The 23,795-nt window shown below is 46.7% G+C and overlaps 1 protein-coding gene across 1 annotated transcript in view; it reads right to left on the bottom strand.

The window, feature by feature from the left end:
• The window catches only part of LOC310920053 (fibrillin-2-like), a gene marked incomplete at its 3' end in the record, with an annotated part of 76,378 nt that extends 57,158 nt beyond the window's left edge, over positions 1–19,220 (bottom strand). The window contains exons 1-6 of the mRNA XM_083879754.1: positions 19,154–19,220; positions 16,876–16,971; positions 13,517–13,612; positions 6,357–6,554; positions 5,425–5,550; positions 391–516 (exon numbers count right to left, since the gene is read on the bottom strand). Of these exons, the coding sequence (XP_083735880.1) occupies positions 391–516; positions 5,425–5,550; positions 6,357–6,554; positions 13,517–13,612; positions 16,876–16,971; positions 19,154–19,205 (694 nt within the window). The 5' untranslated portion in view covers positions 19,206–19,220. The remainder of the gene's footprint in view (positions 1–390; positions 517–5,424; positions 5,551–6,356; positions 6,555–13,516; positions 13,613–16,875; positions 16,972–19,153) is intronic.
• Positions 19,221–23,795: the final 4,575 nt, after the last annotated feature.

Here is a 23,795-nt window from a genome sequence, read left to right as displayed (position 1 = left end):
AGAGGGAGAAAATCTGGAATAGACAAATTCTGGAAGGGAGAAATTCTGGAGAGGGAGAAATTCTGGAATAGACAAATTCTGGAATGGACAAATTATGGAGAGGGAGAAATTCCAGGAATTCTCTGGACATGGAAAAATTCTGGAATGGACAAATTATGGAGTGGAAGAAATTCTGGACATGGAGAAATTCTGGGATGGACAAATTCTGGAGTGGAAGAAATTCCAGGATGGACAAATTCCTGAGAGGAAGAAAGACCAGAACAACCCAACCAGGACAGAACAACAACCACCTGTAAAAACAACCCCTTCCCACCCACCACCAACCCCGGCTCCCTCTGTGGACACTCCCATCCCTCTTCTCACCCCAAACCCCGTTTTCTCCCCTCTCACCGAGGCAGCGGGAGCCGTCGGGGCTGCTGGCGAAGCCGCGGGGGCAGGAGCACACGTAACTGCCCACGGTGTTGGTGCAGTCGCCGCCGTCGCACACGCCGGGGATGGCCCCGCACTCGTCCACGTCTGCAAAAAAGGGACACAAAAATAAAAAAATCCAGCTGGGAGATGCCAAAAGTGGCTTTTTCCCACTCAAATCCAGGGAGCGTTTGGGGACACTCAATCCATAGAGGTGTCGCCGTGATTTTTTCGGCTTTCGGATGTTTTGCGTTTGTGGATTGGAGTTTTCTCATTCGTTACATGAACAAAGAGTGATGTTTTGTAAATCGTGGAGGTGCCAAAAGTAACTTTTTCCCAACCTAAATCCGGGGCGCGTTTGGGGACACTCAATCCGTAGAGGTGTCGCCGTGATTTTTTTTCAGCTTTCTGATGTTTTGCGTTTCTGGATTGGAGTTTTCTCGTTCATTACGTGAACAAAGAGTGATGTTTTGTAAATTGTGAGATTTACAAATCTTTCCTGGAGGAAAGGACAAATTGATGGATTTCCAACCTGACCAGTGAGCTCATGGAGGTGTCAACCTCATGGTCCAATCGCTGATCAACTTCCTAAATCTATTTAAACCCTAAATCCCAAAAATAAATTTCATTCTTTCCGCTCGCACAACTGGACGGTGTCAATGCGGTTCTTTCGTGTCCATCTGGAGACAGAGATGGGGGTTGGGGGTGCTGGAGGCCATAAAGGGTCTCCAAAATTATCCCAGAGGGGATTTGTGGGGTCTCTGCTTCTCTCCATTGGGGAGGTTTAGGTTGGAGAGCAGGAAATCCTTCCCAGAAAGAGGATTTGGGTATTGGAAGAGGGGTCGGATATTGGAAGAGGATTTGGATGTTGGAGGAGGATCCGAGCCCTGGGAGCTGCTGATGGGTTTGTGCCTCTGACATCCCTCCCTCAGCCCAGGGCAACATCAGGGGCAGGAATGAACCCCAATCCTCTGAAAAACCCGGGAGAATCCAAGAGCTTCCCTCAAATCGCGGCTCCGTGAAAAAATAAAAATGAAAATCCATGGAAAATAAAAATGAAAATCCATGGAAAATCCACCCCATGAAAATTCATGGAAAATGAAAATCCATGAAAAATAAAAATGAAGATCCATGAAAAATAAAAATGAAAATCCATGAAAAATAAAAATGAAGATCCATGGAAAACTAAAATCCATTAAAAATCCACCCCATGAAAATCCATGAAAAATAAAAATCTATGAAAAATAAAAATGAAAATCCATGGAAAATGAAAATGAAAATCCATGGAAAATGAAAATAAAGATCCATGGAAAATCTACCCCATGAAAATCCATGAAAAATCAAAACAAAACCCCACAAAAAAATTAAAATAAAACTAAAAATCCGCCCCATGAAAATCCATGAAAAATTAAAATAAAAACCCACAAAAAAATTAAAATAAAAATAAAAATCCACCCCATGAAAATCCATGAAAAATCAAAATAAAACCCCACCAAAAAAAATTAAAATAAAAATAAAAATCCACCTCATTAAACTCCCATCTCCGAGGGGCAGGAAAGGAACCAATTCCTCCAGGATTTTCACATCCTGAACTTTGGGAACCTGAGCCTGGGGAGGGCTTTGTTGTTCCTTTCAATTCTTTCTCCCACCACATTTTTCCTTCTCAATTTTCCTTTTGTGAGTGACCCGGTTCATTCCTCCCTCATGAACACCCAGCTCCAGGCAGGGAATTCTGCCAACTCCAGCCTTGGCTCCTTCCCGACTTTTCCGACCTTTCTGTTGGGAATTAAATCGGGATCCTGCTCAGACAATGGCAGGATTCAAGGCAAACGTTGATTTTGGAGCCGGGATTGGAATTGGAATTGGATTCGCCCAATTAAGGTTGAAAAATGTTGGAAAAGCCAAAGGTTGCAGAGTTAATCCCAACCTTTGTGGGAATTCTGATTTTTTACCGTGGGGTGGAAACGCCCGGGATTTGATGGAGAAAATGAAAATTCTGGGGATCGTTCAGGGGCAGAACCGGGGATTTGCCTCGGAAAAAGGGACCACAAAAGGGGGAAATGGAAGCTCTAAAAACACCCAAAATCCAAGAAATGGAAGCTCCAAAATCCAGGGAAATGGAATCTCCAAATCCTTGAAAATTCAGGGAAATGGAAACTCCAAACCCACCCAAAATCCAGGGAAATGGAACCTCAGAAATCCAGGGAAATGGAACCTCCAAAATCCAAGGAAATGGAACCTCCAAATTCCAGGGAAATGGAAACTCAAAAATCCAAGGAAATAGAACCTCCAAAACACCCAAAAATCCAGGAAAATCAAACCTCCAAACCCACCCAAAATCCAGGGAAATGGAACCTCCAAAACACCAAAAATCTGAGGAAATGGAACCTCAAAATCCAGGGAAATGGAAACTCAAAAATCCAGGGAAATGGAAGCTCCAATATCACCCAAAATCCAGGGAAATGGAACCTCCAAAATCCAGGGAAATGGAGCCTCCAAAACACCTAAAATCCAGGGAAATTCAACTTCAAAACACACCCAAAATCTGGGGAAGTGGAACCTCAAAATCCAGGGAAATTGAACCTCCAAAATCCAGGGAGATGGAACTTCCAAAACCACCCAAAATCCAGGGAATTGCTACTCAAAAATTCAGGGAAATGGAACCTCCAAAACACCCAAGTTCCAGGGAAATTGAACCTCAAACGACACCCAAAATCCAGGGAAATCGAACCTCCAAACCCACCCAAAATCCAGAGAAATGAGCCCAAAAAAATGGAGCTCTTTGGAGGGGTTTTGTGAGGAAATGGTTATGGGAACTCCCTGTGGTGCAAAAACATCAGGAAATTCAGGATTTTTGTGCCTTGGTGACATTTTGTACCCCGGATTTTGAGCACCTCACACCTAAAAGGGACGAGATAAAAAGGAGATTTGTAAATCCCAGGGTTTCTCTGTCAGAATTATCCTGGAGAGGCCAAAAATGGGCAAATCCCGACAGCCGGGCTGGAACCTTCCACTCCCTTTCCTGGTGTCTCCCTTGCGGATTTTTTTTATTTATCTCTTATCACCCCGGATGGGTTTTGGATGCAGGAAAAAATTCCTTTGGGAATCCTGGATGAGGCCCTGGCGTTCCCTCACTGATAGCACAGCTCAGCTTTTGTCCTGCAGCACAGGAAGGGCTGTTAAAAAAGCAAAAAATTCTTGGCAGAGAAACCCTGGAATTAGGGCAGGAAAAGCGGCGATTCCACCCCCCGAAAATCCCAAAAAAATGGAATTGTTCCCTCCGGTGCCGTTTTTTTCCTGTTGCTTCCAGGATAATTTAAAAAAGGGCCACAATCTCCTCTTTGGCGGTGATTTATGGACTCGGTGTTGTTCTCCCAGTCTGGCTTTGATCTTCCCTCTCTCTGTTTTGCACCAGGAATTTTCTTGTGTTTTTAATGATTTTCCTCCCGGTGCCTTCAGCGCTCAACCCTGCCCTTCTCCCCGGGTTCTCATTCCCATAAAACCTCAACAAATCCTGATTTTTTTCCCTTTTTTTCCACTTTAATCCATGTGTAGGATCAGTTCATTCATCCCCAACCTCACAATTCCTGCTCTCTTTGCTCATTTTTTTTTTTTTTTATTTTGCACAACCCAAATCTAATTTTTGGCGCTTCCTGAGTCGAACTCGCCTCCGACGGTTTTTAGGGAGTAAAAAAAAAAATCCTAAATCCTGACCAATCCCTTCCCTAAAGCCAACATTTCCCTCTTTCCCAGCCTGCTGGGATCCCTCAGGAAAGAACCAGCAACGCCAGAAATTCTCGTCACCCGCGGAGCTGCCGGAATACAATGGACAATGGGATGACTTTGGAATTGTCTCATCCATCGGGAACGGAGCGACTCGGAGGAGCTTCAGCTCCAAATCCGGGCTGGATTCAGAGGAAAAAAAAAATTCTTTTTCAAATCTGGGCTGGATTTAGAGGGAAAAAAGGATTTGTTTTTCAAATCTGAAATCTGAAATCCATTTCCAGGGAAATGGAACCTCCAAACCCACCCAAAATCCAGGAAAATGAGCTCTGGATGGATCAAAAAAAATTGAGTTCTTTGGAGAGGTTTTGTGAGGAAAAGGACTGAGACTGAGAGGAAAAAGGATTCATTTTTCCTGCTGGAGTTGAGGATCCATCCTGGGAATATCCAGGGAGATCTGGGGGCCTCCGTTATCAGCAAAGTGACTTTATCCTCTTTGGGAACAGAATTCCAGGTGTCGGGAGATAAGGGTTGTGTCAGGAGATAAGGAGGCACCACAGTTATCTCTGTTTTCCCCTCCCAGGATAAGGCTGGGGGTGATTCTGGCCCGGGGTTAATGAGGGGACATCGCTAATTAGGGGACATCGTTAATGAATCAGCGAGGGCACAGAATCCAGCCTGGAATAGGAGCTCTGTCCCACCTTTAACTTGGAAAAAAACAGGATTTAAATGCCCCAGGGACAGGATCCAGCCTGGAATGGGATCCCATTCTCCCATTTCCACTTCATAAAAAAACAGGATTTAAATGCCCCAGGGACAAAACCAGGATTTAAATGCCCCAGGAAGAGAATCCAGCCTGGAATAGAAGCTCTGTCCTATCACTATCTTAGGAAAAAATAGGATTTAAATGTCCCAGGGACAAAAACCAGGATTTAAATGCCCCAGGGACAGCATCCAGCCTGGAATGGGAGCCCTGTCTCACCTTTAACTCAAGAAAAAAACAGGATTTAAATACCCCAGGGATAAAAACAGGATTTAAATGCTCCAGGGACAGGATCCAGCCTGGAATGAGATTCCGTTCTCCCATTTCCACTTCAGAAAAAAACAGTATTTAACAGTATTTATAAAAAAACAGGGATAAAACCAGTATTTAAATGCCCCAGGGACAAAACCAGGATTTAAATACCCCAGGGACAGAATCCAGCCTGGAATTGGAACCCTGTCCCATCTTTAACTCAAGAAAAACCCATGATTTAAATGCCCCAGGGGCAGGGGGAATGGAGCCTCCCTTACCTTCACACCTGTGGCTGGTCTCGCTCTGTTTGTGCCCCGCTGGGCACTTGCACTCGTAGGACCCCACGGTGTTGATGCAGTTCCCACCTTGGCAGAGCCCGGGGATGGCCTGGCACTCGTCCACATCTGCAGGAGGAGGGTGTAAATCAGAGATTTCTGGGCCTGATGGATTTTTTTTTTTTAACCTGCTGGCAGCTGCTGACTTTCTCCTCCTCCTTCTCCTTCTCCTTCTCCCCATCCCGGCTGCCCATCCCCATCCTGGTCCCGGTGCCGACTGACCCATTCCCATCCCCATCCCCGTCCTCCTCATCCTCCGCCTCCTCCCCATCCTGACTGACCCATCCCCATCCTCCTTCCCATCCTCCTCCTCCTCCTCCTCCTCATTCTCATCCTCATCCTCATCCTCCTGGCTGCCCATCCCTGTCCTCCTCCTCCTCCTCCTCCTCCTCCTCCTCCTCCTCCTCCCAGCTGACCCATCACCATCCTCCTCCCCATCAGGGCTGCCCATCTCCATCCTCTTCCTCCTCCTTCCTATCCTCCTCCTCATCCCCATCCCGCTGACCATTACCATCCTCCTTCCCATCCTCATCCTCCACCTCCTCCTCATCTTCCTCCTCCTCATCCAGGCTGCCCATCCCCATCCTCCTCCTTCTTGTTATCCTCCTCCTCCTCCCCCTCCTCATCCTCTTCCTCCACCTGGATGACCCATTCCCATCCTCCTCCTCATCCCCATCCTCCTCATCTTCGTCCTCGTCCTCATCCTCCTCCTCTCCATCCTGGCTGACCCATCCCCATCCCCATCCCCATCCCCATCCCCATCCCCATCCCCATCCTCCTCCTCTTCCTCCTCCCCATCCTCATCCCAGGTGACCATCCCCATCCCCATCCTCCTCCCCATCCCATCCCCACCCTCTCATCCCCCCCACGCTGACCCTGGCAGGCCCCGGTGCGGATGTTGGGGATGAAGCCGCGCCGGCAGGGGTGCGGCTGTGCCGGGCACATCTCGCACGGGTGTCCCCAGGCGCGGCCGATGGTGGCACAGCACATGGTCTTGGTGCACACGATGCCGCTCAGCTGGCCCTGGCACATCTGGTTGTTCACTTGGCTGAAACACGGCCCCGTGCGGTAATCTGGGGAGGAAACGGAATCCATGGGGTTTGTCCTGGATTTGTGGTGCAAGATGTACCAAAAATATTTATTCTTCATGAGCTGTTGGAACCAGGTGGGGCAGTGTTTTCCCAGGCCCCTCCTTTGGGCTCTTCTGCTCATGGCCCATCAATGCCTTGCCCAGGACTCACAGGGAACTCCCTCCAGGAGCTCTCTCTGTTTAATGGGGCACCAAGGACCCATTTCATTACTATCTCTGTTTAATGGGCCATCAGGGACACACTGTATGATTATCTCTGTTTAATGGGCCATCAAGGGCTCATTTCATGACTGTCTCTGTTTAATGGGGCAGCAAGGACCCACTGCAGGACTGTCTGTGTTTAATGGGCCATTGGAGACCCACAAAGGACTGTCTGTGTTTAATGGGCCATCAAGGACCCATTTCATTACTACCTCTGTTTAATGGGCCACTAAAGACTCATTTCATTACTATCTGTGTTTAATGGGCCATCAAGGGCTCATTTAATGACTATTGTGTTTAATGGGCCATCAGGGACGCACAGTATGATTATCTCTGTTTAATGGGCCACCAAGGACTCATTTAATGATTATCTCTGTTTAATTGGCCACCAAGGACCCACTGCATTGTTATCTCTGTTTAATGGGCCATCAAGGACCCATTTCATGAGTGTCTCTGTTTAATGGGCCACTGAGGCTCATTGACTGTATTTAACGGGCCATCATGACTGTCTGTATTTAATGGGCCATCGAGGACCCATTTAATGGTTATCCGTGTTTAATGGGCCATCAAGGACTCATTTCATGACTATCTGTGTTTAATGGGAAGTGCCCAAGGACGGGGCTTGGAGCACCCCGGGATAGGGGAAGGTGCCCAAGGCGGGCGGTGGAATTCCATGATTTTTATGTTCCCTTCCATCCCAAACCAGTCTGGGATTCTGGGATTCTCCAACTGGGATTCTGGAATTGTCAGACTCTGGGATTTTCCGACTCTGGGATTCTGGAATTGTCAGACTCTGGAATTCTGGGATTCTCAAACTGTGGGACTCTCAAACTCTGGGATTCTCAGACTCTGGGATTGTCAAACTCTGGGATTTTCAGACTCTGGGATTCTGGAATTCTCAAACTCTGGGATTTTGGAATTCTCAAACTCTGGGATTTGGGAATTCTCAGACTTTGGAATTCTCAAACTCTGGAATTCTGGAATTCTCAGACTCTGGAATTCTGGAATTCTCAGACTCTGGGATTCGGGAATTCTCAGACTCTGGGGTTCGGGAATTCTCAGACTCTGGGATTTTGGAATTCTCCAACTCCTGAATTCTGTCTCACAATTAATTTTCTCTCTTTAACTCTCAAACCTCTCCTGGCAATTCCACCTTTAAACCCCGGACTCTGCAGGAAGAACCAGCAGGTTTCCCATTCCCAATTAAGATCCTCCCACCCCTTAAAAAACCCCCTAAAAGGATTTTAAAACCCGATTTTTGCGGGTTTTTTGCCCTCAGGAATGTGAAATTTGACCCTCGACGAGGGACATTGGCACAGCAGGAATCAAAAATCCTTCCTTGGGATTTTTTTTTTTTAACTTCAACTTTTGATCTGTGGCTGGGAAAACTTAAAAAAAAAAAAAAAATACCCAAAACAAGCTCCTGGTGAGGCCAGAAAATTCCCCATGAGGTGTCTGAGCTGTCAGGGAATTTCCAGGGCTGGAATTAAGCATTAATTAGGAACTGCTCCTGACCCTAATTAGGATTAACCCTGCAGGGAAAAAGGTTTGGAGCAACAAAAAAAAAAAAATAAATTTCATGTGGAATGAGGGTGAGAGCTCCAGGTAAATCCATGGAAAAACACCCAGGAAATCTTCCTGTCTGGGGATGGGATCAATTAGCAAAAAATTCCTTATTTTTTCAGATTAATTCTCCCTCTGATCTTTGCTCTGCAGCAGCTCCTGCCTGGAAATTAAAGGTGAGGAAAATCGGGTTGTGGGAGTCGCAGGGAGGGTGAGAGGAGGAGGATTTGAGGGGGAAAAAAATAAGGGAATGGTTTGGGAATTTAATCGGTGTGAAGGTCCCAAAAAAAAAAAAAAAAGCCTTTTTTTGGGGAATTTGATCAGAAATATGAACCATGGGGAGCTGCCAAATAATGATCCTTTTTTTTCTATTTTTTTTCCTTTCTTTTCTTTTTTTTTTTCTTTCTTTTATTTTTTTATTTTTTAATATTTTTTCCTTTTTTTTCCTTTTTCCCCTTTTTTTCCTTTTTTTCCTTTTTTCTCTTTTTTTCCCTTTTTTCTTTTTTTTTTCTTTTTTTTTCCTTTTTTTCCCATTTTTCCCTTTTCCCCTTTTTTTCCTTTTTCCTTTTTTCCTTTTTTCTTTTTTTTTGACACGAATTTTTTTCTTTTTTTTGACATGAATTTTACAATTCCCCACCCCAATCACTACACAGTGAACCCCAAAAAACCCTCACATTAATAAACCAAAAACCCCAAAATTATTCTCTAAACAGACCCTACACCCTCCCACCTCATCTCCCCCCAGGAATTCCTGGACAGGGATAATGAATACGCGATTGTCAGGATTTTATTTTTTTTTTTTTTAAAGCCCATAATTGCCCCAAAAATAACTTTTCCTATGCAGAAAACTCCTCTGGAAGGGAACAGAGCCAAGGAAATCTCAGTCTGGAGAGCCCTGGCTGCCTCCCAGCCCCAGCTGGTGCTAATTTTAATGGGGCCAATGATTAAATTTATTTTTTAATGAGGCACCGAGGAAATTTTATGAAGGAAATTGGGACGGTTAGAAAATGTCTGAAGTTTTTTCCCAGCTCAGTGTTCCAGGAATTCTGGAAGCTGCAGGTACCTGGTCCTTCAAGAGCTAGTTTTGTTTTTTTTTTTTTTTTTTCCTTGGAAAAACCCAGGGATTGGTTGTTTTCCTATCCCAGATCCCAAAAAGCAGCTCCACCTCTACAGCTCCAGGTAAAAATTTAAAAAAAAATAAAAAATTAGGGATTGATTGGGAAAAAGGGATTGAAAAAAATCCTGAATATGGGAAAATTTAGGGAACCCCTCTGAGCTCTGAATCCCTGAAAATTCCAAAGATAATTCCCATTAAAAGACTGCAAAAAATCCTGATTATGGGGAGATTTAGGGAACTCCTTGAGCTCTGAATCCCTGACAATTCCAATGACAATTCCCATTAAAGGGCAGCAAAAAATGATGAATTTGAGGGTATTTAGGGAACCCCCTAGAGTTCTGAATTCCTGAAAACTCCAATGACAATTCCTATTAAGGGACTGCAAAAATATCCTGAATTTGGGGGTATTTAGGGAACCCCCCGAGCTCTGAATCCCTGACAATTCCAGTGAAAATTCCCATTAAAGGACTGCAAAAAATCCTGAATTTGGGGGGATTAATGGAATTCCTCAATCCCTGAAAACTCCAATGACAATTTCTATTAAGGGAGTGCAAAAATATCCTGAATATGGGGAGATTTAGGGAACTCCCTGAGCTCAGAATCCCTGACAATTCCAAATATAATTCCCATTAAAGGACTTCAACAAATCCTGGATCAAGTGGGGGAGGAACTTTTGGAATTATTTGATCGGGAACTTTTGAAATTATTCACAAAGAAAAGAGTTTCCTTTGCTCCTGCAACGTGTGTGGAGTCAGGAGAGTGTCCCTGGGTCAGTTCCAGTGGGAATTCAGATCCCTGGAGATGGAAAAATGGGGATAATCCCAGGATTTGGTGGGTTATCTAAAGAACAATCCAATAAATCCATTGGGGGAGGGGAGGGGAGGGGAGGGGAGGGGAGGGGAGGGGAGGGGAGGGGAGGGGAGGGAAGGGAAGGGAAGGGAAGGGAAGGGAAGGGAAGGGAAGGGAAGGGAAGGGAAGGAAAGGAAAGGAAAGGAAAGGAAAGGAAAGGAAAGGAAAGGAAAGGAAAGGAAAGGAAAGGAAAGGAAAGGAAAGGAAAGGAAAGGAAAGGAAAGGAAAGGAAAGGAAAGGAAAGGAAAGGAAAGGAAAGGAAAGGAAAGGAAAGGCTTTTCTCCTCTCCCACCCTCTGGAATTCCCTCCCAAGACGGGCCAGGGGCTGAATTCCTCCTCTCCAAACAAACACACAGAGCCGAGGGAGAGGAGCTTTGTCCTTTGCCAGAGCCCCAATTCCCTCTCACAATAAACAATGGAGGCTTTTCCCTCAGAGCTGCAGGGCAGGGGCGGCCTCTGGATCATCCCCAGGGAGCTCCGGGATGGGGCCACAAATCTGGGACTGGGCAGGAGGGAGGGGATGGGAGAGACTGGGATGGGAGAGAGCAGGGAGAGACTGGGATTGGGGTCAGGGAGAGACAGAGATTGGGATTTGCAGAGACTGGGATTGTTCTTGTTGTTTTCCAGCCTGGATCCATTGTCAGTGTTGTTTTCCAGGTGTTTCCCAGCCTGGATTGACTGTTCTTGTTGTTCCCCCAGTGTTTTCCAGCCCAGATAAATTGTTCTTTTTGTTCTCCAAGTGAATTCCAGCCTGGATCAATTGTTCCTGTTGTTTTCCAGCCTGGATTGACTGTCCCTGTTCTTCTCCAGGTGTTTTCCAACCTGGATTGACTGTTCTTGGTGTTTTCCAGGTGTTTTCCAGCCAGTATCAATTGTCCCTGTTGTTCTTCAGGTGTTTTCCAGCCCAGATCCATTGTTCCTGTTGCTCTCCAGGTGAATTCCAGCCAGGATCAATTGTTGCTTTTGTTTTCCAGCCTGGATTTACTGTTCCTGTTCTTCTCCAGGTATTTTCCAACCTTGATTTACTGTTCCTATTGTTCTCCAGGTGTTTTCCAGCCTGGATCAATGTCTCTGGTTTTTTTCCAGGTGTTTTCCAGCCTGGATAGATTGTTCTTGTTATTCCCTCAGTGTTTTTCAGCCTGGATCAATTGTTCTTTTTCTTTTCCAGCCTGGATTGACTGTTCCTATTGTTCTCCAGGTGTTTTCCAGCCCAGATCCATTTTTCCTGTTGTTCCCCAGGATTTTTCCAGCCTGGATCCATTGTCCCTGTTCTTCTCCAGGTGTTTTCCAGCTCAGATCAATTTTTCCTTTTGTTTTCCAGCCCGGATCAATTATTCCTGTTGTTTTCCAGCCTGGATTTACTCTCCCTGTTGTCCCCCAGGATTTTCCATCCCCAGGTGTCTCTCACCCCTCGGGCTCTGATGGACCAGCCCAGCCCGAGGGTCTCCTTTAGGGGGATCTCTTTTCTCATGGAATATTTTCTCCATCTCCTCATTTCCTCCCCCTTCACCCAAACACAGCCACATTCCTCACCCTTTAACTGTTTGGATTTTTTTTTTTGTGCAGAGGAGAAAAAGCTGGTGGGGGGGGGGGGGCTCTCCCCGAGGCCAGACATTCCAAGAGCTGGAAAAACACATCCAGAGGAAATTGTAAAGGGAGAACTTTCTCCCAGCTTTTCCTGTCCCTGGTTTTTTTTTTTTTTTTTTTTTTTTTTTTTTTTTTTTTTTTTTTTTTTTTTTTATGGTTTCCTGAGAGAGTCTCGGGGCTTGATGGAGCCACAGGGAGATTTTCCAGGAGGACAAAAGACAGAGGGGGACACAGGGGTGGGGGTTCCAGAGAGGGAAAAATGGGTGGGAATGTCAGAAAATAGGATTGGGAATGTCAGGGAAGGGATTGGGAACCCCTGGAATTGCCCTCAGGGTCAGGATTTGTCCTGTTTGGTCTCAGCAGGGCCTGGGCTGGCACTTCCAGAGCTCCAGACTCTTCCCAAGAATTTGAGTGGAAACCTGGCACTGCCCAGAGTCCCTTGGAAGAGACCAGGGGTCCTGGATTCCAGGGAAAAACTCCTGGATCCAAGGGAAAAAGTCCCTGGATCAAAGGGAGAAGTTTCTGAATTCCAGGGAAAAGCTCCTGGATCACAGGGGAAAAGTTTTTGGATCTCAGGGAAAAGTTCCTGAATTCCAAGGAGAAGCATCTGGATCTAAGGGAAAGGGTCCTGAATTCCAGGGAAAAGTTCCTGGATCCAAGGAAAAGGGTCCTGGATCTCAGGGAAAAGCTGAATTCCAGGGAGAAGCTCTTGAATTCCAGGGAAAAGTTTCTGGATTTCCGGGAAAAGTTCCTGAATTCCAGGGAGAAGCCTCTGGATCCAAAGGAAAAGTTCATGGATCCCAGAGAAAAGCTGGATCCCAGGGAAAGTGTCCTGAATTCCTGGGAAAAGGTCCTGAATCACAGGGAAAAGTTTCTGAATTCCAGGGAAAAGGTCCTGGATCCCTGGAACTTGCTCCTGGATCCCAGAGAAAAGCTGGATCCCAGGGAAAGGGTCCTGGATCACAGGGAAAAGTTCCTGGATCCAAGGGAAAAGCTCCTGAATTCCAAGAAAAAGCTCCTGAATTCCAGGGAGAAGCCTCTGGATCCAAAGGAAAATTTCCCCTTGGAGAGGCTGAAACTGTTCCCCGACTCCCCAATTCCCAATGCCAGGATCTCACCTGGCTGCAAAAAAAAACCCCCAAAAATCCCTTCCCAGGCCGGGCCCTGTTTGTCTTGGCAGGGAGGAGCCGTGTGGACACAGCTGCAGGATTTGTTTTGTCTCTCTTGCACAAAGTTCTGGCTCCAGCCAAAAAATCTCTGCAGGCTTTGTGAAAAAATAAAAAAATAATAAAATAAAATTAAAAAATGCTCCTTTATGTGAAGGGTTTTTATACAAAACGGCCCCAAAGTCTGGCCTTGCTCAGCCTCTTCCCCTCTCCACACACACAAAGAGGATATTTGGATTTTTCCAGCTTTTTCCAGAAGTTTCTTTCAGGGATTTCCAGCTCTCTAGAAGATATATATATATATATATATATATATATATATATATATATTTTTTATTTTTTTTTTTTTTTTTTTTTTTTTTTAGGAATCTCAGCACTTCAGGAGAAAAAAAAAATAAGGAGCTCCCCAAGTTCTGGAACTCAGATTTAGGGAATTGCAGCCCCCAGCCCCATTTCCCTTACCTCTCTCGCACTGGGGGCCGGTGAAGCCGTACACGCAGGCGCAGCGGTTGGGCCCGATGCACCTGCCCCCGTTCTGGCAGCTGTTCTCACACACGGCTGAGAGAGGGGGAAAAAAAGAGAAAATTCCATCATTTCCCATCCTGGACACCCCCTCAGGGGTTTGGGATGTCGCATCCAAGGTGGGTGGAATGTCAGAGGTGGGAATGTCAGCTCCGTGTTCTCCTGCCCGCAGTGAATGTGGAGAAAATTGATGGTTTTATTTCTTCTCTTTGGAAAAATTGTTTCCTGTTGTTGCCCGAGCCTCTTTCTGCAAAGGTTGAAAGTTCTCATTGCACTGGGGAGGGTTTGCTGCCCTCTGGAATCTCAGTTCCCTCAGGACAGTGTTGGGATTTCAGTGGGATGAGTGGGCACAAAGAGGGAATAGGATGGTCAGGGATTGAATCCCAGAGTGAGGAACTGAGGTCTGGGCAGCATTTGGGTGTTTTCTGACCTAAAATAGTCACTGGCTTAAAATATTCCTGAGTGAAAATATCCCTGACTTAAAATAATTCTGAGTGAAAATATCCCTGACTTAAAATACTCTTGAGTGAAAATATTCCTGAGTTAAAATACTCCTGACTTAAAATATTCCTGACTTAAACTGAGTCCTGGTACCTTCAGCTGAACCCTGCACTCTGGGATTGGAGGCAAAGGAAGTTTCCTGATTGAAATTATGGATTGGTGGGATCTCCAGAGTGGGGAGGGACCCCCAAGGACCCCACTCAGTGCCCAGCTCTGATCCCAATTCCTGGGAGCCGGGCTGGGATGGGGACAGGGGGAGGGATGGATGGATGGATGGAGGGAGGGATGGATGGATGGATGGATGGATGGAGGGATGGATGGAGGGAGGGATGGATGATGGATGGATGGATGGATGGATGGATGGATGGAGGGATGGATGGAGGGAGGGATGGATGATGGATGGATGGATGGATGGATGGATGGATGGATGGATGGATGGAGGGATGGATGGAGGGATGGAGGGATGGATGGAGGGAGGGATGGATGGAGGGATGGATGGATTGATGGATGGATGGACGGATGGAGGGATGGATGGAGGGAGGGATGGATGGAGGGATGGATGGATTGATGGATGGATGGATGGAGGGATGGATGGATGGATGAGTGGATGGATGGATGGGGCCAAGGGGACTCAGCATTCCCCATCGGGCTGGGATGGGAAGAGGGGATGGATGGGGCCGGGGTGATGGATGATGGATGGATGGATGGATGGATGGATGGATGGATGGATGGAGGGATGGATGGAGGGATGGATGGATGGAGGGATGGATGGAGGGATGGATGGATTGATGGATGGATGGATGGATGGATGGATGGATGGAGGGATGGATGGAGGGATGGATGGGAACAGGGGACTCAGCATTCCCCACCGGGCTGGGATGGATGGATGGATGATGGATGGATGGATGGAGGGATGGATGGAGGGATGGATGGATGGATGGATGGATGGATGGATGGATGGATGGATGGGAACAGGGGACTCAGCATTCCCCACCGGGCTGGGATGGGAACAGGGGATGGACGGACGGACGGATGGACGGATGGGGCCAGGGGACTCAGCATTCCCCGCCGGGCTGGGATGTCCTGCCAGGCCAGAACGGGGTGGAGCCGGGAGCTGCACGTAGCGAGGGCTGCACGTCCCAGCCCCAGCCTGGGCTGCTGCTCCGGAGGATTTTCCCAAGCTTTTGCTGCTCGGGATGAAATTTTCCATCTGGAGCCTCTGCCTCTGGCTGAACTTTTGGGAGAGTTTCAGCACCGAGGGATCAGGCGGAGCTGAGGGAGAGTTTGGGGAATTTTTGGCTTTAAAAATCCTCATTGACTTCAAGGGGAGTGATTCCCTGGGAATTGGGATTTTGGGAATTGATCCAATTGATAAGAGATTCTTCCAAAGATTTTGTGCTTATTTTCTTATTAAAGGCTCCTTAAAATGTATTACATGGCAGAATATATATAAAATATATAAATGTGTATAATTTATAATTGATATAATGTATTAATGGTAATGCACTAAATATAATTATATCATGGTAATATAATAAGGGAATATATTATTATAGAGATATATAATTGTATATATAAATGCATGTTATATATCATATATTGTGCATATATTATCTCAAATATAGTAATATAATATCATAATATATATGTATATGTATATATATGTATATGTATATATATGTATATATAATATACATATATATGTATAATATCATATATCATATGAGATGTATTATGAATATCCTACACATTACATTCCATATTATTAATATATTATATATTAGATTATTTAACATATCTTATCTATATATTCTGTATTATGTATATATTATATCTATACAATAGTACCTATATCTTTTATCTATAACAGATTGAAAAATCTATATTGTATTAATATACATTATACTGGGAAATAAATTAATCCATTAATTCTATTTAATGTCTGTATTTTGATACAGAGCTGGGTCTGTGTTAGTCACAAGAAAGGGCTGAGATTCTGAGGGAAGGAGAACACGGTGCTGATGTTGGAGTGTCGTGGGGACCCTTTCCTGTTCCTGCTCCCGTTCCCATCCCCATCCCATCCCCATCCCCATTCCCATCCCATTCCTGTCCCCATCCTCATTCCCATTCCCATTCCTATTCCTATTCCTGTTTCCATCCCCATTTCCATCCCCACTCACACTGCCCAGAGTAGGTGCCAGTGAATCCCTTCTGGCACAGGCAGGACCCATTCCTGTCCCCTTTCCTGCTCTCATTCCCATTCCCATTCCCATTCCTGTTCTTGACCCCATCCCCATCCCCATCCCCATCCCCTTCCCCATCCCCATTCCTGACCCCATTCCCATCCCATCCCATCCCATCCCATCCCATCCCCATCATTCACGCTGCCCACAGTAGGTGCCAGTGAATCCCTTTGGCACTGGCAGAACCCATTCCCGCTCCCATTCCTGCTCCCATTCCCGTCCCATCCCCATTCCTGTTCTTGACCCCATTCCCATCCCCACTCACGCTGCCCGCAGTACGTCCCGGTGAATCCCTTCTGGCACAGACAGGACCCATTCCCATCCCATCCCATCCCCATCCCATCCCACCCCATACCATCCCACCCCATCCCCATTCCCATCCCATCCCCATCCCATTATCCCATCCCATTCCCATCCCATCCCCACTCACGCTGCCAGCAGTAGGTCCCGATGAATCCCTTCTGGCACAGACAGGACCCATTCCCATTCCCATTCCTGCTCCCATTCTCATCCCATTATCCCATCCCACCCCATTCCCATCCCATCCCCACTCACGCTGCCCGCAGTACGTCCCGGTGAATCCCTTCTGGCACAGACAGGACTCCTCGGAGCAGCTCCCGCCGTTCATGCAGCGCACGCTGCAGCTCTGCACTGGGGACAGGGACAGGACAGGGTCACCCTGGGGTCCCCAACGGGAATTCCTGTCCTGGGGACAGGGAATGGCCACTGGACTCAGGGACATGGATCATCCTGGGATCCCCAGCTGGGAATTCCCATCCCAGGGGACAGGGAATGGCCACTCCTCACAGGGACTGGGACAGGGACAGGGAGACATCCCGGGATCCCCAGCTGGGAATTCCTGTCCCTGCTGACAGGGAATGGCCACTGCCCTGAGGGACAAGGGACACTGCCCAGGGACCACAAATCCCACTCCTGGCCCCACACACCCCAACAATCCCACCCTGGGCACCCCTGGAGTGTTGGGAATGTTCCTTTCTCAAATCTCCATCTCAACCCTCCTCCCCCACCCACCAAAGGCTCCATCCTTTCCCTTCCCTAAGAAATCCCCCCCAATTAAACCTTTCCACCTTTGTCCCTCCTGCCAACCATTCCTGATGTCTCCTTATCTTTGACAACCCTGTCCCCGTCTTTTCTTTCAGTATTTTGTACTTTTCTGATATTTTTCCCACCCCTTTTTACCATTGTTTTCCATTATTGCTCCATTTTCCAACCCTTCCCACACTTTGGGCCGTCCAATCCCTCCCTGAGGGGTTTGTGGGGATGGAATTTCCTCAACTTTAAAACATTTTCTCCTCCATTTGCAAACGCAGAGATCCAGTTACTTGGGAAATGAGGGTTTTTTTGGGTTTTTTTGGGTTTTTTTATAAAGAATTTAGAAAGAAAAGCACGAATCCCTCATTTTTCCATATGAGAACTCAGCTCTCCCACTGGACTGTGACCCTCTGGATGTGACTGAGGCACCAGCAGGAGAACAATGGCAATAAACAAATAAAATGGGGGAGTTTTTAATCCCTGCTGTGAACTCTGAGGCTTTAACTGTTTCCTCGCTCCGTGTTTGAGGAATTTTAGGATTAAAACAGCCCAAAAAAAAAGTGAGTTAAAAACACAAATTTCCCTCTGGGACAACACATTTCTCCTCTGGAAGGTGTGAGGGTTGTGAGGTTGGAGGAAATAATGGGAAAAGTGGATTTTACACCAAAAAAAAATGGGAGAATTCCCTGGTTTTTGGGAATTTAAGGAGCTGGGAGGGCTGGGCTGGGAAATCTCAGTGCTCCAAGTGCTCTGGGGTTGGGAAAACCCCAAACCAACCCCTAAAACACCTTTAATCCCTGGAGTAAGAAACTCCTCTCTTTGTTGCTTTTTCTCCCCTCTGGAATTTACAATTTGTCGGTTTTTCCACCCAAAAATCCAACCCCCAGCTGTGAATTCCAGCTCTTGGCATTCCTGGAATTCCTCCCTGATGGAGCCTGATGATCCCACATGGAGTTTGGGGGCTCCAGCACCTTCCCCTGCCCGAGGGCTGCAGGTTCTGGGGATTTCCTTCTCCCAGAAAACCTCCTGAGTGTGGATTTTGAAGGGTCACTTTGTCCCAAAAGTTTCCTCTTGAAGCAAATTGATGGGAAAATTAATGAACGGAAATAATGGAAATTATTGATGGAAAATTAATGAATGGAAAATTGATGAAATTGAAAATTAATGAATGGAAATGGAAATGGAAATGGAAATGGAAATGAAATTGGAAATGAAATTGGAAATGGAAATGGAAATGGAAATGGACGTGGAAATGGAAATGGAAAGGGAAATGGACATGGAAAGGGAAATGGATGTGGAAATGGAAATGGAAATGGAAATGGAAATGGAAATGGACGTGGAAATGGAAATGGAAAGGGAAATGGAAATGGAAATTAAAATGGAAATGGAAATGGAAATCAATAATGGAAATTAATGATGGAAAATCAATCCTTTGAGATGTGTCTCTCTCCATCTGAAACCTTAAAATACTCCAAAAATCCCATTTATTTCTGCAGGGAAAGCACCTCAAAACACAGGAAATCACAGAATATTTTGCCCAAAACACGGGAAAACATGGAATATTTTGCCCAAAACACGGGAAAACATGGAATATTTTGCCCAAAACACGGGAAAACACAGAATATTTTGCCCAAAACATGGGAAAACACAGAATATTTTGCCCAAAACACGGGAAAACACGGAATATTTTGTGCTCAGGGCAGAACTGCAGAGGTTGGATCATTTTTTCCTTTCGGGAGAGCAGGGAAAAGGCCCGGGAAGAGCAGGAGAGTTCCCTCACCTCCAGCGGAGCCGCAGTTGGGGGACAGTTGGCCGTTGGAGCAGGTGCACATGTTGGGCCGGGAGCAGAATCCGTCCCCGCAGGAATTCCGGCAGATGGCTGAGGGAACACGGGACACAGGGTTATCCCGAGGGAATTCAACCATGGAGATGACTCTGGGTTTGTCCAGTGGGAGAGAAATCACTGGGAATTCACAGCCCTGGATCTGGATCCATCCATCCCTTGGGAATTCACACCTGGCTCTGCCTTTGGATCCATCCCTTGGGAATCATCAGGAATTCACAGTCCTGGATCTGCCCCTGGATTCATTCCTTGGGAATCACCAGGAATTCACAGCCCTGGCTCTGGATCCAACCCTTGGGAATGGAATCACTGGGAATTCACAGCCCTGGATCTGGATCCATCCATCCCTTGGGAATTCACACCTGGCTCTACCTCTGGATCCATCCAATGGGAATTCACAGCCCTGGATCTGCCACTGGATTTATCCAATGGGAGAGAAATCATCAGGAATTCAGAGCCCTGGATCTGCCTCTGGATCCATCCCTTGGGAATTCTGGATCCATCCCTTGGGAATTCTGGATCCATCCCTTGGGAATTCTGGATCCATCCCTTGGGAATGGAATCACCGTGAATTCACACTCGACTTTGCCTCTGGATCCATCCAATGGGAGAGAAATCACCAGGAATTCACCCTTGGATCTGCCTCTGGATTTATCCATTGGGAATCGCTGGGAATTCACACCCAGAGCTGCCTCTGGGTTTATCCAATGGGAGAGAAATCACTGGGAATTCACAGCCCTGGCTCTGGATCCATCAAATGGGAGAGAAATCACCGGGAATTCACCCCTGGAGCTGCCTCTGGATCCATCCATTGGAAAAGGAATCACCAGGAATTCACAGCCCTGGCTCTGGATCCATCCCTTGGGAATGGAATCATTGGGAATTCACCCAGACCTGCCTCTGGATTCATCCCTCAGGACAGGAATCACTGGGAATTTACAGCCTCAGCTCTGGATCCATCCCTTGGGAATGGAATCACCGGGAATTCACAGCCCTGGATCTGCCTCTGGATTCATCCCTTGGGAATTCACACCTGGATCTGCCCCTGGATCCATCAAATGGGAGAGAAATCACTGGGAATTCACAGTCCTGGCCCTGGATCCATCCCTCGGGACAGGAATCCCCCAGGGAAGGGCCAAAATCCCATCCCACCCACGGGCAGGGTCACCTTCATCCCACAGAAATTCCCATCCGTGGATAAAACAATGGATAAAATAACAGATAAAATAACAGATAAAATAACGGATAAAATAACGGATAAAATAATGGATAAAATAATGGATAAAACAACAGATAAAAAAACGGATAAAACAATGGATAAAACAACGGATAAAACAACACATAAAATAACAGATAAAATAACGGATAAAATAACGGATAAAATAATGGGTAAAATAATGGATAAAACAATTAATAAAGTGTCTCCAGACCAAGGGGATACTCACGGACAATGCACTGGTTCCCTCCAGGCAGAGTTTTCCAGCCGGGGCAGCAATAGGAGTGGAACCTGGAGCCGCAGACGTTTGGGCTGAAAAAATAAAAAAAAAAACCCACAATAATCAAAATCAAAAAAACAACATGGGAGAAAACTGCAAAAAATGGGGGAAAAAATTGGGGAAAACCTGCAAAAACCAGGGAAAAAACTGCAAAAAATGGGAAAAATGGGAGGAACAGAGTCTGGGGTGGGAAACCCTGGGTGGGAAACCTGCAGGGGAGGAGGAGCCGCATCCCAAATCCAGCCCAGACCCAGGACACGGGAACAGGACATTGGGGTGGGGTTGAAGAATCCCAGGAAAACCATTGGGAACATCAGGATGGGGCTGTGGGAACCAGGAAAAGCATCAGGAACACCAGGAAAAGCCCCGGGAATATCGAAATGGGGGTCCAGGAACAGGGAAAAAGCATCAGGAATATCAAGATGGGGCTGTAGAATCCCAGGAAAACCATTGGGAACATCAGGATGGGGCTGCAGGAACCAGGGAAAAGTTCTATACTATTATATATTATATATTTATATTATTACACATATTATATATTTATATTATTGTATAATTATATAAACGTTATATACTATAATAAATAAATATAGTGAAACGCAGTTGTCAAGGTCACCCAAGTGCCCACAGGGTGAACCAGCCTTGGATTTAAAGATCTGAACCAACTTTTATTTATATTTTCCCCCTTTGGCCACTCTGAGAGAACCAAATCTGGAATTGTCACTGATCTGTTTTTCCCAAAGGGAAATTTTGCAGCACCAAAAGGATCCTGAAACCTCAAAGCACCAAAAACCAGCTCAGGGAAGATCCCAGAATTACCAAATTTAAGAACAAACCTCTGAGATCATCAAGTCCAACCTCCCAACATCGATCCAGAACTAAATTTCAACAACTCCAGAATTATTTCAAGGACAAAGGGTCAGCACATTTTGGGGGATTTGGGGATTTTTGGGGCTCTGCAGGAGCCGCCTGGTCCCATCTGGGGCCGTTTCCCAAGCCCAGCCAGACTTAATTTAAAACATATTTTATTTAAAACACGTCTCATTGCTCATCCCAAGGGCTTGAGGTTTCAGAGAGGGAGAATTCCAGCAGAAAGGGGAAGGGGAAAAATGTGGACACAAACCCAGGGGATGTTCTGGGAACCCTCCGGGGCAGCAGCTCCAGGAATCCCCCACTGGGACCAGGAGAACAATAAATCCTCAGCTGCCTCCAGCTCCAGATTTCCATTTTTTGGGGGGATTTTGGGCTTTTCAGCCTCCCCAGAACTCAAAAGGGGGTTTGAATTTCAGGAATTTTTGCGACTGTGAGGAATTTTTGCAGCTCCAGCCCTGCAGCTCCAGGAATCCTTCACTGGGTCCAGGAGAAAAATGAATCCTCAGCTCCAGATTTCCCTGCCCTTATCCCAAGGGAATTTCTCCTCCTGGGGGAAAGGAGGGCTCAGGGTGATCCCAACCCCACAGCCCCTGGGAGCTGAGCCCAGCCAGGATTTGGGGTGGAAGGGTTGGAAGGGCAGGAGTCATTTATCACTCAAGAATTTTCATTTTTTATTGGGATTTTGGGCTTTTCAGCCTCCCCAGAACTCAAAGGGGTTTGAATGTCAGGAATTTTTGCGACTGTGAGGAATTTTTGCAACCAGAGCAGCAGCTCCAGCCCTGGCAGCTCCAAGAATGGCTGGGATTGAACAATGAATCCTCAGCTCCAGATTTCCCTGCCCTTATCCCATGGGAATTTCTCCTCCTGGGGGAAAGGAGGGCTCAGGGTGATCCCAACCCTGCAGCCTTTGGGAGCTGAGCCCAGCCAGGATTTGAGGTGGAAGGGTTGGAAGGGCAGGAGCCATTTCTCACTCAAGAATTTTCATTTTTTATTGGGATTTTGGGCTTTTCAGCCTCCCCAGAACTCAAAGGGGTTTGAATGTCAGGAATTTTTGTGACTGTGAGGAATTTTTGCAACCAGAGCAGCAGCTCCAGCCCTGGCAGCTCCAAGAATGGCTGGGATTGAACAATGAATCCTCAGCTCCAGATTTCCCTGCCCTTATCCCAAGGGAATTTCTCCTCCTGGGGGAAAGGAGGGCTCAGGGTGATCCCAACCCCGCAGCCTTTGGGAGCTGAGCCCAGCCAGGATTTGAGGTGGAAGGGTTGGAAGGGCAGGAGCCATTTCTCACTCAAGAATTTTCATTTTTTATTGGGATTTTGGGCTTTTCAGCCTCCCCAGAACTCAAAAGGGTTTGAATGTCAGGAATTTTTGCGACTGTGAGGAATTTTTGCAGCTCCAGCCCTGCAGCTCCAGGAATCCCTGTCTGGGAGCATGAGAACAATAAATCCTCAGCTCCCTCCAGCTCCAGCTCCAGATTTCCCTGCCCTTATCCCAACGGAATTTCTCCTCCCAGGGGAAAAAAAGGGCTCAGGGTGATCCCAACCCCACAGCCTTTGGGAGCTGAGCCCAGCCAGGATTTGGGAAGGGCAGGAGGGGATGCAGAAGCCATTTATCACTCAAGAATTTTCATTTTTTTATTGGGATTTTGGGCTTTTCATCCCCCCCAGAACTCAAAATTTCTGCAGCTGGATCTGGTCACTGCAGCCCCACCAGGCACCAGTGACCTTTTCCTCTGGGTGCTGAGAACAATGGAAATATTAATTTCCTTCTCTCTGCCCTCCCTTTCCCTCCTGCTCTCCATGGCCACATCAGCTCCTTCCAGAACTTTCTGAGAGCCAGGAATGAGCCCTGGGATCAACAGGAGCCTCTGGATGTGCCAGAGCAACGTCCCAGGATCAGGGAAAACGGAAAAATCCAAAAATTGGGATTGGGAATGAAGAATTTGGGTGTCTGAGCCAAGTTTGGATTCCCCTGGAGGGAAATGGGGCTGAGGAGAAGTTGGGAATGTTGGGAATGTTGGGAATGTTGGGAATGCTGGAGGTGAGAGGGGTTTTTCTGGAGAAGCAGCTCCTTTTTTAATCACAGCCCCTGGAGTGGGTGGGGCTGGAGGGGACCTCTGGAGATGATCCAGAAAGAGCTGGGAGGTTTTTCTGTGATTTGGGGGGTTTTCTGTGATTTGGGAGGTTTTTCTGTGATTTGGGAGGTTTTTC

The sequence above is a fragment of the Zosterops lateralis genome, assembly GCF_965231275.1.
Source record: "Zosterops lateralis genome assembly, chromosome: 29".
NCBI lineage: Eukaryota > Metazoa > Chordata > Aves > Passeriformes > Zosteropidae > Zosterops > Zosterops lateralis.
The sequence above is the reverse complement of the archived record's forward strand: the minus strand, read 5'-3'. Positions and strand labels throughout refer to the sequence as shown.